Source organism: Astyanax mexicanus, chromosome 17 (assembly GCF_023375975.1).
Source record: "Astyanax mexicanus isolate ESR-SI-001 chromosome 17, AstMex3_surface, whole genome shotgun sequence".
NCBI classification, from domain to species: domain Eukaryota; kingdom Metazoa; phylum Chordata; class Actinopteri; order Characiformes; family Acestrorhamphidae; genus Astyanax; species Astyanax mexicanus.
The window spans coordinates 25,535,421-25,561,287 of record NC_064424.1 but is presented as its reverse complement, the minus strand read 5'-3'; the positions used below and the strand labels follow the sequence as shown (position 1 = coordinate 25,561,287).

At 38.7% G+C, this 25,867-nt stretch overlaps 2 protein-coding genes across 28 annotated transcripts in view; one reads left to right on the top strand and one right to left on the bottom strand.

Moving 5' to 3' along the window:
• The window catches only part of rpl35 (ribosomal protein L35), a 657,733-nt gene that overhangs the window by 264,314 nt on the left and 367,552 nt on the right, over positions 1-25,867 (bottom strand). The gene's annotated exons all lie outside the window — the stretch shown is intronic.
• Positions 1-25,867, top strand: part of LOC103046602 (formin-binding protein 1) — a 123,263-nt gene that overhangs the window by 34,462 nt on the left and 62,934 nt on the right. For 2 of the 20 annotated variants that reach the window (XM_049466255.1, XM_049466249.1), the window contains exon 1: positions 17,840-18,343. The exons of 2 other annotated variants lie outside the window; for them this stretch is intronic. In XM_049466255.1, the coding sequence (XP_049322212.1) occupies positions 18,176-18,343 (168 nt within the window). In that variant the 5' untranslated portion in view covers positions 17,840-18,175. Of the gene's footprint in view, positions 1-668; positions 1,058-15,689; positions 16,213-17,834; positions 18,344-25,867 lie in introns of those variants that run through there. 16 more of the 20 variants (XM_049466260.1, XM_049466254.1, XM_049466248.1 and 13 more) reach the window with 15 other exon arrangements.

Sequence of the window (25,867 nt, the reverse complement as noted above, 5' to 3'; positions counted from 1 at the left end):
AAAAACACAAGACAGACACAGGCTAAGTTGTGACGAAATGTTTAATGTACAACTTTCTGCAACACAAGCCCAAAGTGTGATCCATCCGCCCCCATGCTTTACAGTTGGAGGGGTGTTCTTTTCACATAGTTATATACCATTTTTCCACAAACCAAGAGTTTTGTGGGAAGTGTTTCTTTTGACACTTCTTCCATGGAGTCCTTGAAGCATGGGCTAAAACACCATGTTTTTAATTAAATAAATATGAAATAAGTCTATTTTTGCTGCAGACTGAGCGTTGCATCATGTTTGATGAAGACTTATCTATGAAGGTCATGTTAATGCAGGTGTTGCTACACTTTTAAATAGTGCACCACTACACCACTACTTTGTTATAAACCTAAGTTAATTTTTTTTACCAATACAACTACGAATTTGCTTACTGATTTTTGAATGGGGTATTTTGAACGCCACTATAAATACACATTAAGTTTTTATTGAACTCACTTCATGTCTTATATAAGAGAATCAAAGTGGACAATAAACAATGTGCTTGAGAGCTGTTGCAGTAACAAATCTCCTGAGTGTGTGTGTGAGTGTGTGTGTATTTACAAGAGCTCATAATCAGCTTAATATCACAAACAGCGTTCACTAGTGTGTCCCTGCATCACCTGATCCCCCACACGGCACTGTGGGTAATCGTTCGCGTCCTTAGTGGAAGCCAGAGCTGGAAAGTTCTGTATCTTTTTTATCTTCTGTACCTTTTTTTTACTTATTGGAAGTACTTTTATTGGAATACCATTGGAATTTTATTTTTGAGGATCGCGCTGAATCCCAGTCAGATTGAACCTCAGTTTTTGATTTTGTCACTTTTCCTCAAATGGTTTGCTAGTTTGGTCTCTTGTAAGTCGCAATGGCGACGATGCGTGGAGATCTGTTTGAGTTTCTGGAGAGGCGGCGCTCTGTGTCCTCGCTCCGCTGGCTGGTGGAAGAGGGGATCCGGCCATGCCCTGCGCTCCTGACGCTACCTCAGCAGGAGCACCTGCAGACCCTCCTGCAGAAGAAGATGGCTAGTGATGTGAGTTGGTAACTGTTCATGTAATGATTCATTTGCTAGTTTACATAGGAGTGTGGCGATGCGTTCAGCTATGAGTGAGTGTGTGTATGTTTTGTGTGCGCGTGTGTTCAGCTTGACAGAGCTTGGGGGAATTTATCAATTGGACAAACACAAATACACACAGAAAAACTGCAGAACTAATCCAACTTGTGTTTAGCTTGTGTTTAGGATCATTATTCTGCTGAAGAAGCCCCTCATCTTTTAATTTAACTTACTCTGCCCTTCACCAGTAAAATGTTCCTCATGCCACTGGCTGCAACACAATCCCAAAGCAAGCTCCACCCATCCCCACGCTTAACAGTTGGAGAGGTGTTTTGCTTAATGCAGCTAAAAGGTTTATAAGGATGTTAGGGGTGTAACAGTTAGGGCTGGCCCGAATAGCGTTTTTTGAGCTCCGGATATTCGGCACTGATTCGAAGCGAATATTCGAATATTCGTTTTTAAAAAAAGAGGTAAAAAAAAAAAAAAAAAAAAAAAAAAGCAAATCACGGCCCCTTTAATCCACTGAAAAATGTTCAATTTGCTCTGACCGACGAGACATATTCACCCCGGATTTTTGGTGTTTTTATCCCGGATTTTTGTGTTTTCACCCCATATTTTTTCTGTGTTTTTAGCCCAGATTTCTTTGTGTTTTCATCCCGGAATTTCTGCTGCCCCACACCGAGGCTGCTGCTGCACGGTTTCTCCGCTGCGCAAGCCAGCCCAGTAAATTGCTGTTTGTGTTTTCACACTTAGGTTATTTGCTTAAAAAAACAAACAAAAAAAAACGTTTGTTCAGGAAGTATTTTATATTCTTAAACATTGTTGATTATATTAGAGGACAGTCATTGTAAACTGTACTTATCTATTTCGGTTAAAGGATTGTGCAGGGCATAGCCGTATTACTGATTTTGTATTTTTGCACTTGGGCTATAAGCTCAATATTAAATATTTCGTTTGCTTAGAAATTATTTTATATTTTTAAACCATTTTAAATTATATTAGATAAGAGGAAATTCGTTCAGACATCATTTTTGTAGGCCAGGCTTTTGTAACCGATTTAGCCCCTACTGTTGCCACATTACCCCTTACGTTTTATTATATAAATCAGTTTCGAAGAGCCTGCATTTTTTTTTATCATGTATAATAGAGGTCTGCGCGAGACTGATTTTTAAACCCACTCTTCCACGCTCCCGCGTTTCTGTCTCGTTACCGCGCCGCAAAAAAATTGCTTCTTTTAATCCCGCGCCCGCCCGCCACATAAACATTTCTGCCGCTCCCGCCCCACGTTCCTAATATAAACTACATTTAATGCTTCAAATTTACTTATATATTTATTAAAACAGCAGCGCTGCACCATCGGTGTGTGCGTGTGTGTGTCGGTCCATCCTGCGCGTTGAGAGTTTTCTTTAGGTTTTTTTTTTTTTTACAATTATTACAGTTTTCTTAACTATTTATTAATTTGCTCCCGCATCGTCTGGATTAAACTCCCGCTCCAGCCAATAACAGTTCAGTTCTGTCCCGCGCGCAAGATATTCTGACGGGACCCGCGAGAACAGAAGTGGTTAGAGTGAGGTGGAACTCTGGAAAGGAGAAAAAAAACGAATATCCGAATACCAAAATTAAAAACCGAATACCTACTCAACGAACGAATATCCGAATACCCGAATATTCGGGTCCAGCCCTAGTAACAGTATAGAAAATTCATGTACGTTTTCAGTGCGGTTGGTGGAAAACATAAAAAAGGCAGAGCATCTGTATAACCTCACCTTTATTAACTTCATGATAATAATGTTTTACAGTTTACAGTAGGTTCCAAACTGAAAAAAAAACAGTGTGGTTTGAAAATACTTCAGGAATGGCTTGGGACCTGTCTGATTTTACATCTAGAGGCTGTTTAAAAGCAGTGGGAATAGGTAGGTTGGGTTGAAGTTGTATGTGTTGCATGTTATACCCAGTTTATACGTCTCAATGAAAGTTAGCTACGCAACAGAGCGTGTTTATACTACTGCGTGTGCATATCAGCAGCTCTACAGTTTAACCGCGAAGGTAGCGAGTTGCTAATACCAACAGTGCTACAGCTACACTTTCCAGGTGCAACACTCCTGTGAACATTAGTTCCTCCTATAGACTGACTGCCTATATGCTGTACGCTGTGTATTCTGCACGCGTTTGTGTGAACCGAATCGTGACCATTCATAAAGAATACACATACTGTTACACCCCTACAGGACATGTTTCCAAACTACGTTAGGCTTGCTAAGCTAAAAACATCTGATAATGAATTTTGTGGTGAGACTACAGGACTTTTCCACAGTAGAACAGTGCACCACCACAACTCCAGATTCTTATAAATTTTCTTTTTTGCAGGTCTTTGCAGTCAGTTTATGAAGCAGTGTGGCAAAGCGTGCAGAGATATTTAAGATCTAAAATATTTTCCTTTTTAGAGAATTGTCAGTTTTTGTTGTTAAATCCATAGATTTAAATAATATTACAGCACTGAATGCTGTATTGTACAGTTTATTCCATAATAAACTACCTTTACATTCAGTCATCTTAAACTTACTTTGTATGTTACTCAATGTAGAAATATGCTGTAATCACGTCAATAATTATTTAATTTAAGACAATACTGTCAAGAAATTAACTTCCAGGGAAAGAGTGAGACCTTGGGGAACCTGTAAACCTGAGGATCAATGGAGGCACCCACTAATTAGATTTACAGGCCATTTCATCATTGTCGGCACCAGCCTTCAGTGCTTTCGGGTGGTACAGTTGTCTAAGAGTGAGAAGGTTTAAAGTGTAATCCACAGTAAGTTTAAGCCACAGATATTCGTGTCTCATAATGGGTATAGCTCCATAGGTATCTAGTTGTCTTGTTTCTGTATGGAACCACTGCCAGTAGTAAAGGACCCTTATTTTTCTTACTAAATCCTTTGCTATAAATTATCTAACTATGGTGCTGGAGTTCATTGGCAGTACTTCTTTAGAGGGACTACACAAGCTTTGTGTGTGCATTTTTACATTGTGTTAGTAATAGGTACATCTTTATGTAGCTGAAAGAGTTAATTAATAGGGCATTCCCCAAAAATGTAGACATGTTGTTTACTTCAGTAAAAGGGGGTTTTAAGTCTTTAAACTGGAAAATTTATTCAGGAGGTAGATCACCTAGCTAGGTTGACTTAGCTGACTAAAAATAGTATTTAAAGGAAGTATTTAGACAGTCTGCCATCAGGTATTTTCCCTTAAAGCCCACAATGTTTTACAGAAGCACCTTCAAGTACATCATTAAATGGTGATTTTCTAGTTGGTAAATTGGAAATCACCCTTTGGATAGACTCAGCTCTACTTCAGGAGGTAGATTAACAGCATTGATTTAGACAAACAGCCCAGCCCCAAAGCACACTTACACTGCGTTCACATTGGCAGGTGACATGTTGCTTGTGTCGTCCCAAGATTATCTTTTGTGGGTGTGTTTTTCATTCATTTAAAATGTACTGCATTGTAAAGCAATACTAATGTCATATATGGAATTATTTAATAAACAAACCAGAGTATGCTCTGGTTCTTCAAAGTAGGCACCTCTTGCGTAAGTGACACCTTTGCACATTCCTGGCATTTTCTCAGTCAGCTTTATGAGGTAGAGTCACCTGGAATGACTTTCAGTTAACAGCTGTGCTGAACTTGTCAAGAGTTAATTACTTTAATTTCTTGCCTCTTAATGTGTGTGAGAGCAAGTTGTGAAGAGATAGAGATGATATACAGTAAATAGACCTATTGGATGGATGTTTGAATGCATATTATGGCAAGAACTAAGTATTGACAATTTCAAGAACTTTGAAATTATCTTCAAGTGCAGTCCCAAAAACAATCAAAAACATTATGATGAAACTGGCACTTATCAGGACTGCTCCAGGAAAGGAAGAGCAAGAGTTAACTCCGTTGCAAAGGATAAGTTCATCAGAGTTACCAGCCTCAGCTAATTATTAGTTACTACATGATTCCTTATGTTATGTTTCTTCATATCCTGGATGATTCAGTATTCATTTACAATGTAGTATACATTGTATACAATGTGGTATACAATGGAAATATCGACTTAATTTTTTTTTTTACCTTGTAAATCCGGATTTGAGTCACCTTTGGTATCGCAGTAAGATGAAATCGAAAGGCCAGGCTGTGCAGATTCAGGAAATGTTTAAATGTTTCTGTATATTATCAAAACATTATTAATAGTAACATCAAGATATCAAATGAGACATTGGAACACAGAGAAGATAAGTTGGCCTTGAATCATTTTAAGATTATCAGAAGCTACTTTTGTCTTTAAGATGTTTCTGGTCTTTAAAGAGGGGTTACTAGTCTTTAGAGAGATACAGCTTCACTGCTCCTTTACTTAAAAGTTACACATTGAAATCAATCAGCATTATTATTTTTCTGAAAGCTGTAGTAACTTTCACTGCTGTCATCATTCACTGTACAGCAGGATTCACTCATTCAACAAAGGACTCCCGGTCCAACTGCACATGCAGTTACAGTTGTTGGACAGTGTGTGTGTGTTTCTTGCCCTTGCCAGGCAGGCGTTAGCACTGGGTGTGCCCAATTTGCAAGAAGTACTTTTGCATACACACTTCAGCACATCTGAAACAGTGAAAAAGCAGGAAATTGAGTAAGTGTGTGTCTGTGTGTCACACAGAATGTGGGACATTTTCAGTCAATTGTGACTCAAATTCCTGGTGCATTGGGAGGGGCTTAAAGGTGGAGACCTGCCCCCAGCCACTGATGTGACTGCATAACTTTTAATAATACCAATATATACAGATAAATAAATGAAAGTAAGGTTTTAACAGAATAAAATACTGAGTACAGTTACATTTAATATTTAAAAAAAGCAAAAATAGAACCATTAAGTGCGAGTGCAAATTCTCATCTCTCAGGTTCTCACGCAGGGTCTCTCTTTCCTGTCACTCTGTCTGAAACGCACGCACTTACAGATAACACACACATGCTGAAATGTCACACTCGCATTCCTGGCAGTCAGTGCTTCTATAAATATGTGTCTTAGTGGCCAACTGTGTGTGTGTTCATGTGTAAAGGGGTGGGATTTGTGGCCACAAAGTCATGGTCACTTAAGAAGTCTCTGCCTTTACAGTAACTATAACTGAAAATATATTACCACCACATGATTTATTTATATTTTATAACAGACTGACAATAAATATCAGTATATTTCAGTCTATATTTCAGTGTAACAGAAGGCAAATTACTGACTGACACATTCAAGCTTGGTTGCTTGAACCTAGGAATTTGCGAACCTAGAAATATAAGATCGTGGGAACATAGGAACATAGGAACCTGGAAACGTAGGGCCTTTGGAACGTAGGACTGTAGGAGATATGTTTGACCCTGTAAACATAGAACACAGGCAACATATGATCCTATGAACATAGGTCCCTCAAACACATGGAATGTAAAACCCAGCAAATATAGGACCAGGAACATAGGAACCTGAAAGACATGGAAGTCCCTGGGAGCATAAAGCCTAGGAAACTTAGAACCAAGGGAACAAAGGACCCAGGGAGCATAGACCACTGAAAACATAGGACCCTGGAAACAGAGGACCCAAGAAATATATGATCCAGGGAACAAAGGACAGAAGGAACATAGGATCCAGATAACATAGGACCCATGAACCAGAGCACATGGGCAACATATAATCCAGAGCAAACAGGGCCCAGGGAACATAGAACCCTGGGAACATAGGGCCAATGAAACTTAGGACCCTGGAGACAGATGACCCAAAGAACACTGAACCCAGGAAAGAACCGAGGGAACATAGGCACTAGGAAACATAGGATCCATGAAACATAGGACCCAAGAAAACATATGACCTATGACACATATGATCCATGAAACATAGGGCCCATGAAACGTAGGACCATGGAAACAGATGACCCAGAGAACATAGAACCTTGAAAAGAACCAAGGAAATATAGGACAGAGGAAACATAGGACCCAGGAAACATAGAGCAGAGTAAACATAGGATCCATGCAATATAGGACCCAAGAAACATAGGATCCAGGAAACATAAGATCCATAAAACCAAGGACCCATGAAACATAGAGCCCAGGAAACATAGGACCCAATAAAACAAGAAACATAGGATCCATGAAACATAGGACCCAAAAAAACGTAGGATCTAGGACACATATGATCCATGAAATATAGGGTCCATGAAACATAGGACCATGGGAACAGATGACCAAGAGAACATAGAACCTTGGAGAGAACCAAGGAAACATAGGACAGAGGAAACATAGGACCCAGGAAACATAGGATCCAGGAAACATAGGACATAGGAAACATAGGATCCAGGAAACATAGGATCCAGGAAACATAAGATCCATAAAACAAAGGACACAAGAAACATAGGGCCCAGGAAACATAGGACCCAAGAAAACAAGAAACATAGGATCCATGAAACATAGGACCCAAGAAAACGTAGGACCCAAGAAAACATAAGACAGAAGGAACACAAGATCCAGCAACTAGGAAATATACCATCCAGGAAATATAGGATCTATTAAAAACATAGGACCCAAAAAACAAAGGACTCAAAAAACAAAGGACCCAGGAAACATAGGACCCAAAAAACAAAGGACTCAAAAAACAAAGGACCCAGGAAACATAGGACCCAAAAAACAAAGGACTCAAAAAACAAAGGACCCAGGAAACATAGGACCCAAAAAACAAAGGACCCAGGATACATAAAACAGAAGGAACATAGGATCCACGAAACATAACATCAGTGAAACATATGACCCATGAAAACATAGGACCCAGGACACATATGATCCATGAAACATAGGATCCATGAGACATAGGACCCAAGAAAACATAGGACCCAGGAAACATAGAACCCATGAAACACAGGATCCATAAAAAAAATATATAGGACCCAGGAAATATAGGACCCAAGAAAACATAGGACCCAGGAAATATAGGACAGAAGGAACATAGGATCCAGAGAACACAGGACCTAGAGAATATATGATTCAGGGAAGATAGAACCCTGGGAACAATAGACACAGAAAACATAAGACCCTGGAAAAATAGGACCCTTCGAACATCGGACCGAGAGAACATAGGACCCATGACATATAGGACACCGGAAACAAAGGACATAGGGAACATAGATCCCGATAAACATTAGACTCATGAAACTTAGGACCATAAAACATGGGATCCGTGAAACTTAGGACCCAGGAAATATAGAATCCATGAACCATAGGACACAGGGACCATAAGACTTTGAAAGGCCTTGGAAAGGGTCCTGAAAGGTATAAAAGAATCTGAGAGCAAGAAACCCTGGGAACATAGAAACCTGGAACATTAATGAGACATCTGGGGTGCTCTAAAGACTAATGTTATCTTCTGTTTGTTAATCTGTCTGACCGCTGTCTGTATCTGTTCTCAGAGTGTCGGCTGATGTTTAGTATAAATCTGTTCATATTTACTCCAAACACAAACTTGCGTCTTATTACCTAAACATCCTTTAGTCAGGTGTGTGTGTGTGTGTGTGTTTGTGTGTGTGTGGTAATCATCTTTTATAGCTAGTAATAAAGTAATAAAGGTTCTGTATTGCTGCTGTGAAGATGTTATAACAGGTATAGGAATATAGTTCAAAGAGAAGTTTGCAAGCAGTTTAAATGAGTGTGTCGAGTTTAAATGTTATTTTATATAGTTCTCTTATAGATGTGTTGTAACAGATATAAGGTCAGCAGTAGTGTCTGTGGTGAAACAGCATTTTTGCATTAGGATATTGGGTCTAGCTCTTGTGTAGTAATTCCAGTGTGTAATAAACATGTAATAAGTGCACTGTGTGGCATTTTTATATATGGTATAACATGTATACAAGCAGTATCAGCAGTGGAGAAGCAGTTACTGTAGAAACAGCATTTTAATAGACAGTGTGTGTGTGTGTGTGGGGGGGGGGGGTCTGTGTGTTAGATGGGGCTATGAGAGGGCCTTGTTTGTGGTGGGAGAAAGAGAGTGAAAGGGCTCTGTGTATGCAAAAATCTTGTTTTGTGTGTGTGTGTGTGTGTGTGTGTGTGATATATATGTCTGTAAATGCTACTGAAGTTCATGCCGGACTTTCATGTCACAAAGGCAAATGTTTATTGTTGGACCACCCCTCCCAATTGCTTGTGTGTATGCATGCGAATTTGTGTGTGTGTGTGTGTGTTGCCCTGTTCCCTGTCCCCTGACTAAGAGGTTACAGTAGCATTGTTCTGCCTCATTCCATAACACAAAGCCCCTGTGTTACTCAATTACACACACACACACACACACAGCTGAGCATTTTGCACAAATATTTCTCCCTGAATGCAAAACTGCCCACAGTCACCAAACTTGCACAGCCCATAGAGAGAGAGAGAGAGAGACAGAGAGAGATATTGCCTCTGATTACTGTATAAACACCTAAAAGGTCCTTAAGTTTCTGGAGGCACTTAAAATCGTCTCACAGAGCTCCACAGAACCAGGAACGTACCCCTGAACAGTGTCCTTTCAGTCAGCTGGTCCTGAGACCCTCTGACCCTCAAACAGATCACCACAGCACTGCCCGACAACCCCATCTAAATACCAGCCAGCTCATCGCATACAGCAAGAACAGCTATCTGGGACATTTGGAAATCCAAACTCAGGCTTAGAATCAGCTAGAATAATTTCATGAGAGTAAACAACAGATCTCAATATCGGAAAAATAAACAGAATTGGAAAATTTGCAAATGATTGTACAGTCCCCCCATGCATCATATCACACTGGCTCACAGTACTTGCTGTAATACTTACTGTAGATACTTTTTTATAGTTTACATATATTTATCATTTTGTAAATGTATATAGCAGGTTTTATCTTTTTCTAATACTGTTTTCACAATTGTGGCTATTATTTTTAGTATTGTTGTAATGTTCTGGCAAAATTGTCTTGATTAAAGTTTGAGCAACAAAGCTACCGTATGTTTCACACTATAAGGCACACTTAAAATCATTCATTTTTCCCAAAAATCATCAGTGCCCCTTTTAAATCCTGTGCACTTTATGTATGAACATTACCAGTCAGGTAAAATCATGCATTAGCCGCTAACCTCTATTTCCCCATTAAGAGATGAGTATTATCAGCCTGTAGCCTGCTGCTAACCCTGGCTAGCTCTGCTGAAGCAGCATTAGCATTACCCACTAACTGCGCTAGCTCTTACACTGTTTAGATGTAATCATCGGCCTTTAGCCTGCTGCTAACCCAGACTAGCCCTGCTGGAGCAGCATTAGCATTACCTACTAACTGTGCTAGCTCTTACGCCGTTCAAAGGTATATCGGACTTTAGCCCAGCAGCGAGACCTGCTGAATTAGAAGTTCCTTAAAGTGTCTCTTTAAATGTGCCTTATAATCCAGTGCGCCTTATAGTGTGAAAAATATAGTACTCTGAATATTGAGAGAGAAAGAGTGAGAGAGGTAAATAGAGTGAGAAATATTGAGAGAGAGGCAGAGAAAGACGGACCTTAACCAAACAGAGAGAGCGAGAGAGAGAGAAAGATACGAGGTGACATAGATTCACTGTGCTGGAGTGTGTGTGTAATTAGGGTTGGTCTCTAATTATTACCGCTAGCACTCATTAATGAGCACACAAACACACATACACACAAACACACACAGAGCTCATGCTGTGTGATCAGTGTATTTAGATCAGAGTTTGTTCTGAATGCTGGTTGGCTGGTTGGCGGTTTCCACAGCAACGCTCTCAAACTCTGACACCACTCAGACGGATGATTTGATTTTTTTTGGTGCATAAAATTACATAATCAAAGACTAACCTATAAACATCAGTAAACAGCAGGTTCTTCAGAAATCCCCTTGAGTGTGTGTGTGTGTCCCATTATAAATCAGTGGTAACGGTGTTTGTGTGTGTGTGTGTGTGTCAGGGAAGTTCTGGTACCTTCTTTGATGTTTAGCCTTGTAGCCACATTTTTTTGTACACAACTGTGTGTGTATGTGTGTATGTGGTGTCTATTTGTGTGTATGTGTGCTTGTGTGTATGTGTGTCCATGTGAGTGAGTGTATCTGTGAGTATGCCTGTATGTGTGTGTGAGAGTGTGTATCTGTGTGTGTCTATGTGAGTTTGTATGTGTGTGTATGTGCTTGCTCATTTGCATGGTCTTCTACGGCCATTGCATAATGACTCAGTGATGACATCATGCAGAGGTGCCAGCTGCTGCTCTCTCTGAGCCTGTGCTGCCCCCTGTGGCTGCCAATGGAATTGCATGCACATGGTCACTTCATTTAAACGATAGATAGACAGACAGACAGACAGACAAACAGACAGATAGATAGATAGATAGATAGATAGATAGATAGATAGATAGATAGATAGATAGATAGATAGATAGATAGATAGATAGATAGATACTTTATTGATCCTGAAGGAAATTTAGCAGCCAGTAGCAGTTACACAACACAGTAGAAACAAACAATACGGGTAGTATAATAAGAGAGCAAAGCAAGAATATAAGACTCTAGACTAGAAAATTCCAAAAATAGATTTAAAAATATATACATAAATATATAAATACAAAAGCTATACAAAAGTGTGGAAGTAATCAGTCGTAGATATGAGGTAGTGCTGTAACAGAATAAATTGAGAGATGGAGCTTTTATAACTAAGCAAATGAAACTAAGGACATTACCTTTAAACATAAGTTGTAAAATGCAATAAACACAATGTTAGGACACCCCCACATTTATTCCAACTTAAAATGTGTAAAATTAAAATCAGGTGCCAATGATTAAACCATAGTTAATAAGAACTGTGGATGAGTCTGTGTTATTTAAACCTTAGATATTAGTTTGATTAGATCTTGTTGATTGTTGAAGTGAGTGCCTCGTCATGACCAGATACAAAGAGCTCTCTGAGGCTTTCAGGAAGCAGGGTGTAGATGCAAATGAGTCTGAGAGGGCATTTAAAAAGATCTCAGAACAATTACAAATCAGCCATTCTACATTCTAAAATAATTATTTACAAGTGGAGAACTCATGCAGTCTTAGCAAGTTGAGCACAAAAGCAGACCACAAGATGTGTAAAGAAGTCTCCAACAAATAAAAAGACGTAACAAAAATGTCACAGGATTTTCTCTCACAAATTGAGTCTATAATAAATAGAAACAATATATAAAACAAACAAAAAAATACTTTTGCAAACCACAGTCAGTCATATTAAGCCTATGGTTTCTGTTTTTTTTTCTCTTGAGTCTCTTGTAATTTAACTATGTATAACCATAACCAATCAAATTAAGACTATGCTTGAAGTGCAAACAAAGGCAGAACATTTTTTAAGGTTGTCTGTCCTTTCGTCACCTTTTTTACAGGCACTCCCCGACATTGATACTGTGTTTCCAGATCCCTCTTTAAAAAAATCATCACACCCATAGCATTTAACATCTGAAAGCGAATAACCGATATGCAAGGAGGAAATCTGTGAGGTCAAAACACATCAGGGAAGACTAAAGACCTAGACAAAGACAAGGACTTCTGAAACAATGTGATTAGGATAAATAAATCCAAAGTTAAAATATTATTTGGGCACAGAATTTTGGCACACACCAAACACAGAATTTGATCACAAGAAATGTGAAGTATGGAGGTGGATGTTGCATGTAAACAGTAAAGATAAAGCCTCACACATAGCTGAAAGAATTCTGCATGGAGGAGTGGGGAAATCTGCCAGAGGATTTTAGAGACTGGTAGATGTAAGGAGCATATGTTTAATTGAAGCATTGAGGCTTTTCCTGAAATTTCAGGTATTAGGACAGTATGCATAGACTGTCCTTTATTTTTATTCTTTTAATTTTACACCTTATGTTTAAAGATGAATTTGCTCAGTTCTATTTGTTTAGTTATACAAACGCCATCTCATCGCCAGCATTGATAAACATATCATACTTATTTAACTGTACAAACTGTTCAACTGTACAACCACATACCTCAGGAGTTACCTTTTATAGTTAACACTGAAGCTAAAAGGTTAGCTAAAAAAAATGGACGTCTGTGGGGACCAGTTAGCATGTTGCAACACCTCCATGGTTTCCTGTTGTTTTTAGCTTCACAACATCCTTTCCGTGATATATTTAGTCCATGTTTAGAGATAAAAGCATCTGAAACCACACAAGCAGGTCTGGTGCAGTTGGTGCAGTTAGCACCATGCTAATTGGTAAGGTTGACATTTGCCATTCTGGAGCATTTTTAGCCCTATACAATACTTTTAGTTTTTTTCCTCAGTTCAATTAATTTTAAGTCTGAATTGTGTTGTTTTGTCTATGTTCTCCACATGAGGGCAATCATTGGGCCCTACTAAATTAATAAACAGCTCATAGGAAAATCCCCATAGAGCCACTAATACAAAAGTGCCTGTCTGTGTGTGTGAGGGTGTTTGGCTCCAGATGTTTCCTGGATTCCCGTTTTAACTCATTTATATGGATCAGACAGACTGTTTGATGTGCATGTTTGGAGCGTTATTAAGTTATTGCAGTATTGATGGTATACTTAGCATTTCCTCTCATGCTCTTTTATCAGCGTCACACTAAAAATACTGCAGAACTGTGTTTATTAGTGTTGTAGACGACGTGGCCTCTTAAACTCTGTGATTATTATTTGTGTCCTTGCGATTATTGTTCAGTAATAACAAGGGAAACCGTGTAACTGGCTGAGATGCTCTGAAGTTATCGAACTAAAGCACGCCACTGGTGTTTGTGAGGTTACGTTAAAATTGTTGTTATGACCTTTACAGCTGCTGTCAGAGCAAATGTGGTAAAAGTCAAAGTGTCAAATGTTGTTCAGAACTTCAAGTGTGTGTTTTTTTTGTGGTTGAACTCATGTCTTGCTTGTGGTGTTACAGTGTAAAGTGTTATAGATCAATAGTGTAACAGTATGGAGTGTGTTAATAGTGGTTAATAGTGTAACACTGTGATGTGTTACAGGTCAGTGGTGGATCAGAATTGAGTTTTAGATCAGTGTGAAATATGTTACAGGTCAATAGTGTAACAGTATAGAGTGGGTTACTGGTTAATAGTGTAACACTGTAGTGTGTTACAGGTCAGTGGTGGATCAGAATGGAGTTTTATATCAGTATGAAATATGTTACAGGTCAATAGTGTAACCCTAAGAAGTGTGTTACTGGTTAATAGTGTAACACTCTAGTGTGTTACAGGTCAGTGGTGGATCAGAATAGAGTTTTATATCAGTGTGAAATATGTTACAGGTCAAAAGTGCAACAGGAAGGAGTGTATTAAAGGTACAATATAAAAGTGTGGAGTATGTTGCACAACAGTGGTGTAACAGTATGGAGTTTATTATGAGTCAGTGGTAAAACAGTATAGAGCATGTTACAGGTCAGAAGTGTAACACTGTAGTATGTGACAGGTCAACGATGTTAAACTGTGGAGTGTGTTACAAGCAAGTGGTGCATCAGTGAGCAGTATTAGCGTTTATTCTGTGCCCAAGCCCGACCCGATCATTCTTGTAGCCTCATTTACCGATTTGTCTTATATAACAGGTCTATGCTTCTTCAGTGTTGCAATGTTAATCAATATCATTCTGAACAGATTTCGCTCATACAGCCAGAAAATGTAAAAAAAAAAAATAATTTTAACGCTATACTTACCAAAAAAATTACGGTTTACATTGGGCTCGGGCTTGTAACGAAAGTTTATTTGGCAGGTCGGGCTCGGTGAGAAAGTGCACAGACTTGGGCTGGGTCGGGCTAGATTTTTTGGAACAGATCTAAGCTCTAATTTTTCAGGTCAATAGCGCAACAAATGGAAAAAGTCAATAGTGAACAGTATGAAGTGTGTAACAGGACAGTGGTGTACCTTTTTGGAGTTTGTTACTGCTCTGTTTATACAGGTCAGAGGTGTATCAGTAAGGAGGTTCATGTCTGTGGAATATGTAGTGTAACAATTTGGAGTACGGGTCAGTATAAAGTGTTAAGAGTGTGTGGTGTAACCTGGCTGTGTTACAGGTCAATGGTGTAACAATATGCAGCAGGTTATGGGTCAGTGATGTAACGCTGGAGCATGTAAATGTCAGTGATGTGAAGGTACTGAGTGTGTTATGGGTCAGTGGTGTAACATTTTAGTGTGTTACTGGTTAGTGGTGCATCAGTGTGGAGTGTTTTACAGGTCAGTGATGTGACAGTTTGGAGCAGGTTACGGTTCAGTGGTGTAATAGTATGGAACCAAATTATGTATTTTTTTCTCTCTCTTTCTTCTTCTTCTCTCTCTCTCTCTCTCTCTCTCTCTCTCTCCACGTGACCATTTTCTACATGCTAGAGTGACATCATATGCCTGGAAGTCATGTGTTGTTGTGTGTGCATCTTTCTCTCTCTCTCTCTCTCTCTTTGACTCACTGCTCTTATTCCACTTCACTGGTTGGATGCCACGTTTGATTGGAACTTTCAGTGCACTCGCGTGCAGCTCAGCATGTGTGTGTGTGTACATGTATGTGTGTCCAGCCCCTCCCCCGCCCCTCTCTCTCTTTCTCTCTCTGTGATCCCTAATTCCTGTCCAGTCGCTCAGTGCAGAGTGAGCGAGGTGGAGAGAGGAGTGTGTTCTGTGCTCTCACTGCCTTGCTGGATACACTGGCTGACCCCTTCCTTAACCTGTACCCTCCGGTATCCTGGACGTTGTTCTGTTTCGTCATATACACACACACACACACATACACACCAGTCATTTCACCGGCAGCAAGGGGCATCACTGTAACCCATCAGTTGCTGTGGTCAGTTGTTGGTCAGGCCTGCTGATCTGAATTCCCTCTACTGGTGGAGTAATCTCTTCTTCATTATTGGGATTGTAACAGCTGGATTATTCATGCACATCTGGATGAGGCTGGGACCCCCTGTTAGTTCAGATCGGACCTGAGCGACGGATTTCTCCGGTTCGGACCTTGAATCTCGTAGAGGTGGAAAACGTGGCAGTGGATTTTTGCACCTGGTCCAGGTTCCTGTGTTTGATTGATAGGCTCGTTGAAGGGAGGCCCCTCCCCCTTTGGAGAATCTGGGTTACGATGCTGCACGCTCAACAGAGGGTAAATAATATAACATAAATAACAGCTTAATTAATAGTATCTGTTAGTAGTAACATTTTTAAAGGTGATTTAGTTGCATCAAATTGATAATAAATTATAACTTTGGCAAAAAATATACATTTGCATTTTCAAAAATATTTTCAAAAGATAATTGTGGATTGGAGTGCCCATTTAATTTTTTTGGTAGTCTTGGCCTCTCTACTTTATTATGCATTGAAATAGTCTTGAAAATGATGCATTAGAAAACCATTGCATTCATAGACTGTAGTGTGTGACTGAGTTCATTTTTTGCACTAGATGTAGCTACGCTTATATTTTAAAATTTTGGTTGGACTGCCCCTTTAACACAAAGGTACATTTGGCAAAATTATTAAAGTAGTTTTAAGACTTTTGGATGTTCTGATCTTGGAATCACTGGGATGTTTTTCTTTGCATTATATACAAAACTAATTGCATTGTTACATTCTTTTCAATGCTGATGCAAACCATCCATAATTACTTACATTAGAAAATGCATAAAAATTAAACTCCTTCCTAAACTCCACCTTTAACATGCATTAGAAAGGTTTCTTACCCTTAATACTTGAAATTCTTGCTCTAGAAACCACTGCAGACATAGACTGGGGACAGGAGTAGACATGTGGACACCAGACTTAACAATGATTACATTTCAATTTTTGGTTAGACTGCCCCTTTTACCCAAAATCAGATTGAGCTGTGTTGTGAATTAAAAAAAATAATTTCCAGTCATACAAAAATAACTGAGTTTAATTGATATTTGAGATGAAATATAGAACTTCTTGATGCACTCAAACACAATATAAGCAGTAAGATATTTATTTTGCATTTTATTCAAAAAGTAATATTGTAATTGGGCGTTGTTTCCATGCTGATGCTACATCAAGCCACTCAGAATGACTTACATTAAAAATGCACATCAAACAGCTCACCAAAGAGCACTTATCAAACGCATTGCAGGCCATAGATTGTGGAATATAAGCAGGAATGTTTATGCCAGACGTAGCGATGATTCAATTTTAATTTTGGTTGTACTGCCCCTTTAATCCAAACGTAGGTGTGACATTTTTGGCAAATATTTAGCAAAATAGTGGCACATTTTCTGCAAAAAATAACTGCTTATCAAAGTTTGATACAGATACTATATTGGACCATTCAGACATTATTATTATAATAATATATAATAATATATATAATATTATTACACATCATTAATCCAAAGCTTCTCCTGCCTTGAAAATACATCTGATGGGCTTTATAGTCTTTAAACCTGCAAATCTTGCTCTAGAAAGCATTGCAGACATTGACTGTAGGACGTGCCTGTTTACTATTTTAATTTTGCTTTGACTTCCCCTTTAACCCTTCTGGGTAAATATCAGTGTGGTTTTAGATATAATGCCAAAATAATCAAAATTATTAAAAATGTGAGGTAACATTTGGCATTTCTGATGTCTTGACTTGTTTGGTAATCACTCCGAGGTCATAAACTCTCACTTCTACAATAAAAAAACCTGTTTTATGTGGCATTTTATCAAAAGTTAATTCAATAGCTGCATTGTTTTTTTTTTGCACACAGTATTTCAGACGGATGGGATTTGTGCTGATCCCTACCACAGTCAAGCTCATATTAAGAGATACGCACCCCCCCTCCCCTCACACCCCCCAGGGTAGAGTGCAAGAGGAGGGGGGCTGTAAGTGCAGGAGGCTCATGGGTAATGCAGATCAAAACAAAGAGGTCCATCTCTCTGCTTATGCCTCACGATGCAGAGGCAGGTTGTGTATTATTGAAGAGTCCGGCACAGCTGCAGGTCAGGCTGGGTGTGTGTTGGCTTTTAACTGCAGTGTTTTCTGACCTCGCTCTGACCACCAGTGTATAAAATCTTTTTTTAAGGGAAATTAGTAGTGTTCTCCGGCAGCAGAGGATGCTTTATTGCGAATTGTTTGGATGAAAGAGGCCGGAGCCGTCGGACGAATTTGGACATTTCCAGAACTCTCTGTACTTTTGATTTTTGGATTTTACTGGATGCCTTCGGAGCGTCAGGTTGGTCACACAATGCTGTGTCTGACCCCGTCCGGTTTCTCAGAACACAGAAGAGCGATCCGGTTGTGTCAGGTAGATGCTTCATCGTCATGAAATTAGGAATGGCTTTTTATTGTTTCATTATTTATTTCTATATTGATTCACTTGTTACTGATATATAAAAATAATCCATCTCTGAAGTGTGATTTGATTCTGATTCTATAGAAAACTAACTTGATTCTGATTCTTTAGAAAACTAAGTCAATTTTTATTTTTAAGGAAACTGACTAGATTCTTATTCTTTAGAAACCTGTTGTGATGCTGCTCGGCAATGTTGCATCAGCAGCAGCTCGAAAAGAGGTGGTGGCTCACTTCACATGTATCAGAGGAAGCATGTGTTAGTCTTCACCCCCCTGGTGTGTTGGGGCATTACTAGTGATAGGGGGAGTCCTAATGAGTGGGTTGGGTCATTGGTCGTGTAAACTGGAGAGAAAATAGGAAAAAAAAAAACTGAATTGATTTTATTACTAAAGGAAACTAATTTGATTCTGATTCTTAGGAAAATTAATTTGATTCTTCAACATTCATTCAGATTGTTAAGAATACTGTATTTGATTATGGTTCTTAGGAAAAATTAATTGCTTTGCATTCTAAAGGAAACTCTGATTTGATTCAAAGTTATTACAGAGGTGGTCTCACACTCTTAAATTTCCTTCACTGAAAGTTATTAAAACAAATGGTTAGATTTAAACTAAATGCTTAGATGCACTATTACAGGTATAAGTGTATTCATTGTGGAGGGGTACATGCAGGATGTTATGTGGCAAAAATAGCCCATAAAATTGAATGTGTTAGTTTAGAAAACCAGAAAATTGTACCTCTACTAACACGCCACTTAAAACTCATGTGTGTATACCAGTAAAATGTAAAATGTCAAAAAACACATTTGTTTTTCATGATGACTTCTTTGTTCCATTCACCACCACTGTAAAGAAGTCTGAGTTGGTTAGATTATTTAACTACTACAGAATGTTCAAGCAGTCCACCCTCTCATGTGTTCCATTCAGCTTAAGAACTCATTGTCAGAAAGGGGAGTGGGGATTTCCGAGCTCTTCATCTGTAGACTGAATGATATGAGTGTACCGTATTTGTCTAAAACAAATGTAGTGATGTGTCAGGCTGCCCCTTTTAGATGTGCCAGTCCATTGTTGGTTCTAGATCCTCAGGCCTAATACTGGAAACCATATGGTGTTGTGCAAAACATGACCATGAAAGTGTGAGGGAAAGATATGATCAAATAAACACAAACACTGGTGACTATAGTATAGTGTATACAGGTCTGGAAAAAAAAATAGAGACCACTTAAAAATGATGAGTTTATTTGATTTTACTAAATTTAAAACCTCTGGAATATAATCAAGAGGAAGACGGATGATCACAAGCCATCAAACCAAGCTGAACTGCTTGAATTTTTGAATGAGGAGTGGCATAAAGTTATCCAAAAAGCAGTGTGTAAAACTGGTGAAGGAAAATCCAGGGTTATTCCACCAAATATAGATTTCTATATATATATATACTCTATATATATGTACTCTAACATTTAATGAATATGAACTTGTTTTCTTTGCATTATTTGAGGTCTGAAATCTTTTTTTTTATTTCAGACATTTCTCATTTTCTGCAAATATTATTTTTATTTGTGATTTGGGAGAAATGCCTGTAGTCTGTAGTTTATAGAATAAAACAACAATGTTCATTTTGCTTAAACATATACCTATACATAGCAAAATCAGAGAAACTGATTTAGGAACTTAATTAGTGTCTTAATTATTTCCAGAGCACAAACAGACACACGGAAATGCAGTTTGTCTGTATTGATTGTATATTGTGTTTTAAGAAATTATAGATATGTTTTTTAAAAAATGAGCTATCTGGAAATGTAAATCACTTTAACAACTTAGCATATTAGCTAATGTTTGAATTATTGGCTGGAGTGTGTGTGTGTGTGTGTGTGTGTTTGTGCTGTTGTGTTAAATGTACTGTTTAGACACTATTAACTGTGTGATGGTTGCTTGCCTGGTCTTAACTAGAGCTACTGATTACGGCCTGTAGTTTAAAGACGATAAACTAATCGCATTAGATAACCTGCACAAATGCTCCAGATGCTGACTATGAGACTTCACCCTGAGAGAAAGAGAGTGAGAGAGAGAGTGAGAGAGAGAGTGAAAGTGAGTGAGAGAGAAAGCGAGAGAGTGAGGTATACATTCGAATGATATTTCTATCTTTATTCTTCTGCTCTTTTTATTTTTTTTGGAGGACCTAAAATGACTAGCAAGCAAAACCAAACTGCAGCTTAGAGAACATCAGCCCACATCCTGAGTCTACACACACACACACACACACACACATGCACACACAGAGACACAGCTTCTTCCTTCCTGCTGTCCTGCGCACTGACACTGCATGCTGTCGGTGGACTCTCTACACCCCTAGCATGTGTGTGTAGTGTATTCCTATTCATGTGTATTCAGTCTTCATTCAGACACAGACCAGAGTGTGTGTATTTGTGAGAGAGAGAGGAGTTGGGCTGAGTTAGTGGTTGGAGATGGTGGAGGAGAAGATGGGTGGATGCTGGAGCTACACCAAGGTGAGATGGAACATTTCTGAGTGGTTAGCTTGATGCTGGTTGAAGATACGACCACACGAGCATTATCATGTAAGCCAAACATGGCCAGAAGCTGCAATATGTTAATAACTGTGTTGTTGGGTGTTAGAAAATAGGCTTGTGATATCCATTAATGCTTTTTTTTTAATCCACTGTACTATATAAGTAGTTCTATAATGACTTTCTGCAATATTCTCTTGTGTTTGTGTGTCATGGTGGGTCTGTTTTAGTGTGTTTGCATTTATATACATTACTGTGCAAAAGTTTTAGCCACCTATCAAATTACACTAATCCATTTATCTCAGAAATTTGAGTTAAACCATATATGATTTAAACAGATGCAAATATACATAAATACAGTAAAACGAGAATTTCTCGTTTTTAGGTACGTAGGTTGTATCCTGAGCCAAGCTGTAGAACAAAATTTAGTTCCAGATTTCTCCTGGATGCTCCTTAGCCAGCATGTGTATATGTTCAGTTCCATCAGCAGCTCACCTGTTTTAACATCAGTAAGATTTGATTTACCAAAACAGGTGTTGATACGAGATATGAGAACTTGAAATAACACTACTAAACTTGGATGAGGAGACATTAGGAGATGTTTTAAGGAAAACAGTGAAGTTAAAGCACTGCTTTTTGTAAAATTGCTTTTTGTATTTATTGTAATGCTAGTGTTTTACTGAGCTAATAAACACTTACTGCACAGATAAGAAGCTTTTTCTTTTACTTAAAATTCCCACAGGTGCCTAAAATATTTGCACAGTACTGTAAGTATCAGTGCTTAGCAGTAAATTGTGTTATATGGTGGTATTTACAATGTATTTAGTCAGTGTTAAATACATTTTGATGTGTATTGTGAACTTATTATGGTGCAATTGGTGCAAAATTGGCCGGTACTAACACGCCCACAGTTTGCCGTACTATCTGAACAGCATGAGTTTGAACCTTGGTGGAGTTGCAACCAATTATAAGTTGTTGGCTTTTTATCTGTGTTATTTTGTTGAGCCTCGAACAAACAGTCTAAAACTAGAATCAAGTCATAAATCTGCTGAGGTCTGTTGAAAGCTTGCAAAAATATTGCTGATAATGTCTCAAAAATTGTGATTCAGACTCAAAAAATCTCCAGAAATAGGAGAACACAAATTGTGCGGATAATGTCAATGGCAATACAATCACATGCCAAAATTCATGGCATATGCAGAATGTAAACTGAGTATGTTGTATTATCTTATGGAATAGTTTGGGAACTCCCACAACTGTATTCTGTTAAAGTTGTGAGGTGTTTTTTTTTGTCATTGAGATTGAACACTGGCCAACATGCTCATGGCAAGGCAGCGCAAAATTATTGGGGTACAAATGAGGCCTAATTTCTTGATCCACATTGTCTCATGTATACAGTGAATATGTAATAGAATGCATTACCACCCAGAGTGGACAGCACAGTGGGTGGTAATAATTGTGACCTGCTGGAGCTAGCTAGAAATCTAGCCAAAATCTGTATAAGGAGACACAAGATATCACAGACACATTTCACATTTCTCAAGCAAGCCACTATTGCATTGGTTTGCAGTGGTTTGGTTAAAAAGAAACCTTGACTGCTACAGACTGGAACCTGGTTCATTTTGAGATAGAATTGGTGAGCACTTCAAACTTGCCTTTGCTGTGAATCAACCCTCCAACAGCCCCAACTGTTGGTGTGATACTACTGGTGTGAACTGCCATCAAGTGAAAGAAGGACACTTACAGCTCAGTGAGACCACATGTGTTGCCATTCATGGCAGGGCTTCCAACTGGCATTTTTCAGCAGGATAATGCTCACCCACACACACACAGCAAGGGTTTATGTGCTACAGGAAGCAAACCATCTCTCAGATATCTTATCAAGGGGAGAGGTACCCAATAGTGTATTAGAGCCTGCTGTTAATAATACTTCAGCTTTCCCCAATAGACTGTTCTAACATTACATTACATTACTTTTGTCAATACATTTATAAAAATATTTATAAAAGCTTTTTGCAACAAACGCACATTCGTGCAAAGGCTTATTTCGATCAGTTTGATGTCAAACTTGACATTTATTGCAATATAAGCCTATTTAATGTTTATGTATTTTTGTGTCAGTCATTATGCAAATCTTATGTAGGTGCGATTGTGATTTCTGGTATTAGCTGTTTGTTCAGAGCTTATGAAGTCTCTATGAAGTGAGCCTTCAAATATACTGTTACCTTTTGAGTGCGTTCATAATAACTTTAAAATCTGGATAGTGCTTTTAGAGACAGCAATCTGCAGAGCTCATCTTCACATCTGTGATGCCTAATCTGTGTTTAGATTCTATGATATAATACTGTCAGTGTAAAAGCGTGATGATAATGGGATCTGAGGCAGACTCTCTTCGCTCACTCGAGCAGCTTTTACCTGCAGTTACATCAGCTCTGAGTGTGTGTGTGTGAGTGAGTGTGTGTGTGTGTGTGTGTCGCGTCAGGCTCTCGGCTTGGCTGGGAAATGATGCTGAGAGAGCATGAGGGCATCTTGGTTGGTACTGTTTTCCGGTTATTAGACCATTACTGCAATAGAGCTGTGTGTGTGTGTGTGTGTGGGTGTCGGGAGAATATTGTGTTTACAGTGAAGGGTATTTTACAGAATCTCTCATTTACTGTGGTCAATAACTGTTATGTTTATGGTATATTTATGAATTTTTAATTTCTCTAAATGAAGCATTACTGGATGTATGCCTGTCTCTCTTATTTCACAAGTCATTCTACAACACTTTTGCCATTTCTATGCTGCAAAAAAAGATCAGATTTCTAACAGAAGTAAATGATCCAGAAGAATATAATCTGTCTCTATTAGATATATAATAGGAAATGAGAACAGTGTGAATCTTCCTTTACTAAAAACTAAAGCAAAAAAGTAATACCCTGATGTGATAATTATTATTATTAAATTTCAGGGTATAATATCTTTTTCAATATTCAAAAATGTTGACGATATTATTGCATACGATACGATATGCAGCATTCAGCAGCATCAATGTGGGAGACATTACATGCTTTTGTCATTGCCACTGTGGTGAGTAGAAGCTTCTAGTGGAAACCTCTAGTAACACGTACAACACAAGCTTGTGAACCACTATGTTCAAAACGCAGCTGGTTGTCTGCGTGAACCAATGGCCTGACAGCAAGTGTATCTCTGTGAAGCAGTGAAAATTGATGAGGTGGAGAGATGATCATCCCACATCCTGACCTCACTCACAGATACAGTTACTCCAGCAAAAGCAGAATAAACTCTTTTAAATCCCTTGATTTCAGAACAAACAATGAAAGAGCAGGTGTCCCAACACTTTTGTCCACATAGTGTAACTTCATAATTGTGGCAGACTTACTGTGGTGTTTTTAGGGAATTAAAGTGGTAGTTTGGCAAAGAATCAGCTTCACTTTCCATTAGCTTTCCCTGACTCAGGATGTTGTCAGTCATCCAAAACTAAATGGACAAAATTGGCTTCTGCTGCTGCTTGTTTCTAGCAATGCTACAGTACTAGTGTATTTTTATAGATAAAAGTATTTTTCACACGATAAGGTGCACCATATTATAAGGCACACTATGAATGAATGTCTGTTATCTGGTCTATTTCCATACATAAGGCGCACTGGGTAATAAGGATCATTTTAGGAGACTCTATGAGGAACCTCTAATACATCAGGTCTCGTCGCTGGGTGGTGGTGGTGGGGGGTAGCTAACTGAGTTAAGTAAGGCTAAGCTAAGTAAACAAAACTTATATAATAAAAAACACTTTCTTTTAAAGTTAAACGAGCGCTGGATGTTAATCTACACAGATTTCTCTACTGAAAACTGTTTATTTGGGTGAGTTTGTCCAGGCTACAGTACTACACATATACTCGCCTCTGAATGTCTAAGGAGCTAGCTAGGTTAGCAGATAATGCTAATTCTGCTTCAGCAGCGCTAGCCGGGGGTTAACAGCAGTCTACAGTCCAATATACTCCCCTCTAAATGATTAAAAGAGCTAGTGTGGTTAGTGGCTAATCCTAATGCTACACAAGCAGTGCTATCCAGGGTTAGCAGCAGGCCACAGTCCAATAATACTCACCTCTGAATGGGGACATAGCGGTTAGCAGCTAATGCTAACGCTACTCCAGCCCTGTTGCTGGAGAACTAAACTAAAACTTCTTTATAATGCTGTACCTCAGCGGAGTGGCTTTACTGCTACTTACAACCTGACTCGTAAAATTCATACATAAGGCGCACTGGATTAAAAGGGGCACTGACAATTTTTGGATAATTTAAAATGATTTTAAGTGCGCTTTATAGTTTGAAAAATATGGTATATCATAATCTCATAAGCAAGTTAAAGATTATAATGTATATTGGAGTATATTAGCATCAAGGATGCTAATAGCACCATGCTAATTGGTGTATATAAGCTTCCATTGCTTTTTAGCCACATTAGCTTTGTATGCTACATAGATAAAAGTATTATCTTTTTAAAATCAAGGGTATTAATGGTGTTAAAAAGAGTTAATGTGACCATTGCTCTGACGATTTGATTGCATTCAGCTCAAAAAGCAACACACACGCACACACCTGTAGACAATCACCTGAGTGTGAGTGGACCAGGGGAGCTCGCTTTATTTGAGGAGTGTTATAATTTACACTGACAGAATGGGGCTAGCTTGAGATCTATGAGAACACAAGTGCGTGTGAGGATAAGAGGCCTGCTGCAGGTGTTTGTGTGTCTGTGTGTGAGAGAGAGGTGAGTGTGTGTTAAAATGAGTGAAAGGTGGGTCTCGCCGCACTGCATTTTAAATACTCTGTGGTGAGGTTTGATAAATTTGGATGCTTCATTTAAGGCTTCTTAACTGCACCAGTACTGGCATCAGTAATTTACACACTAAGCACAGTTTGGTTAAATCGTGCAGGAGCACGGTTCTGCCCCT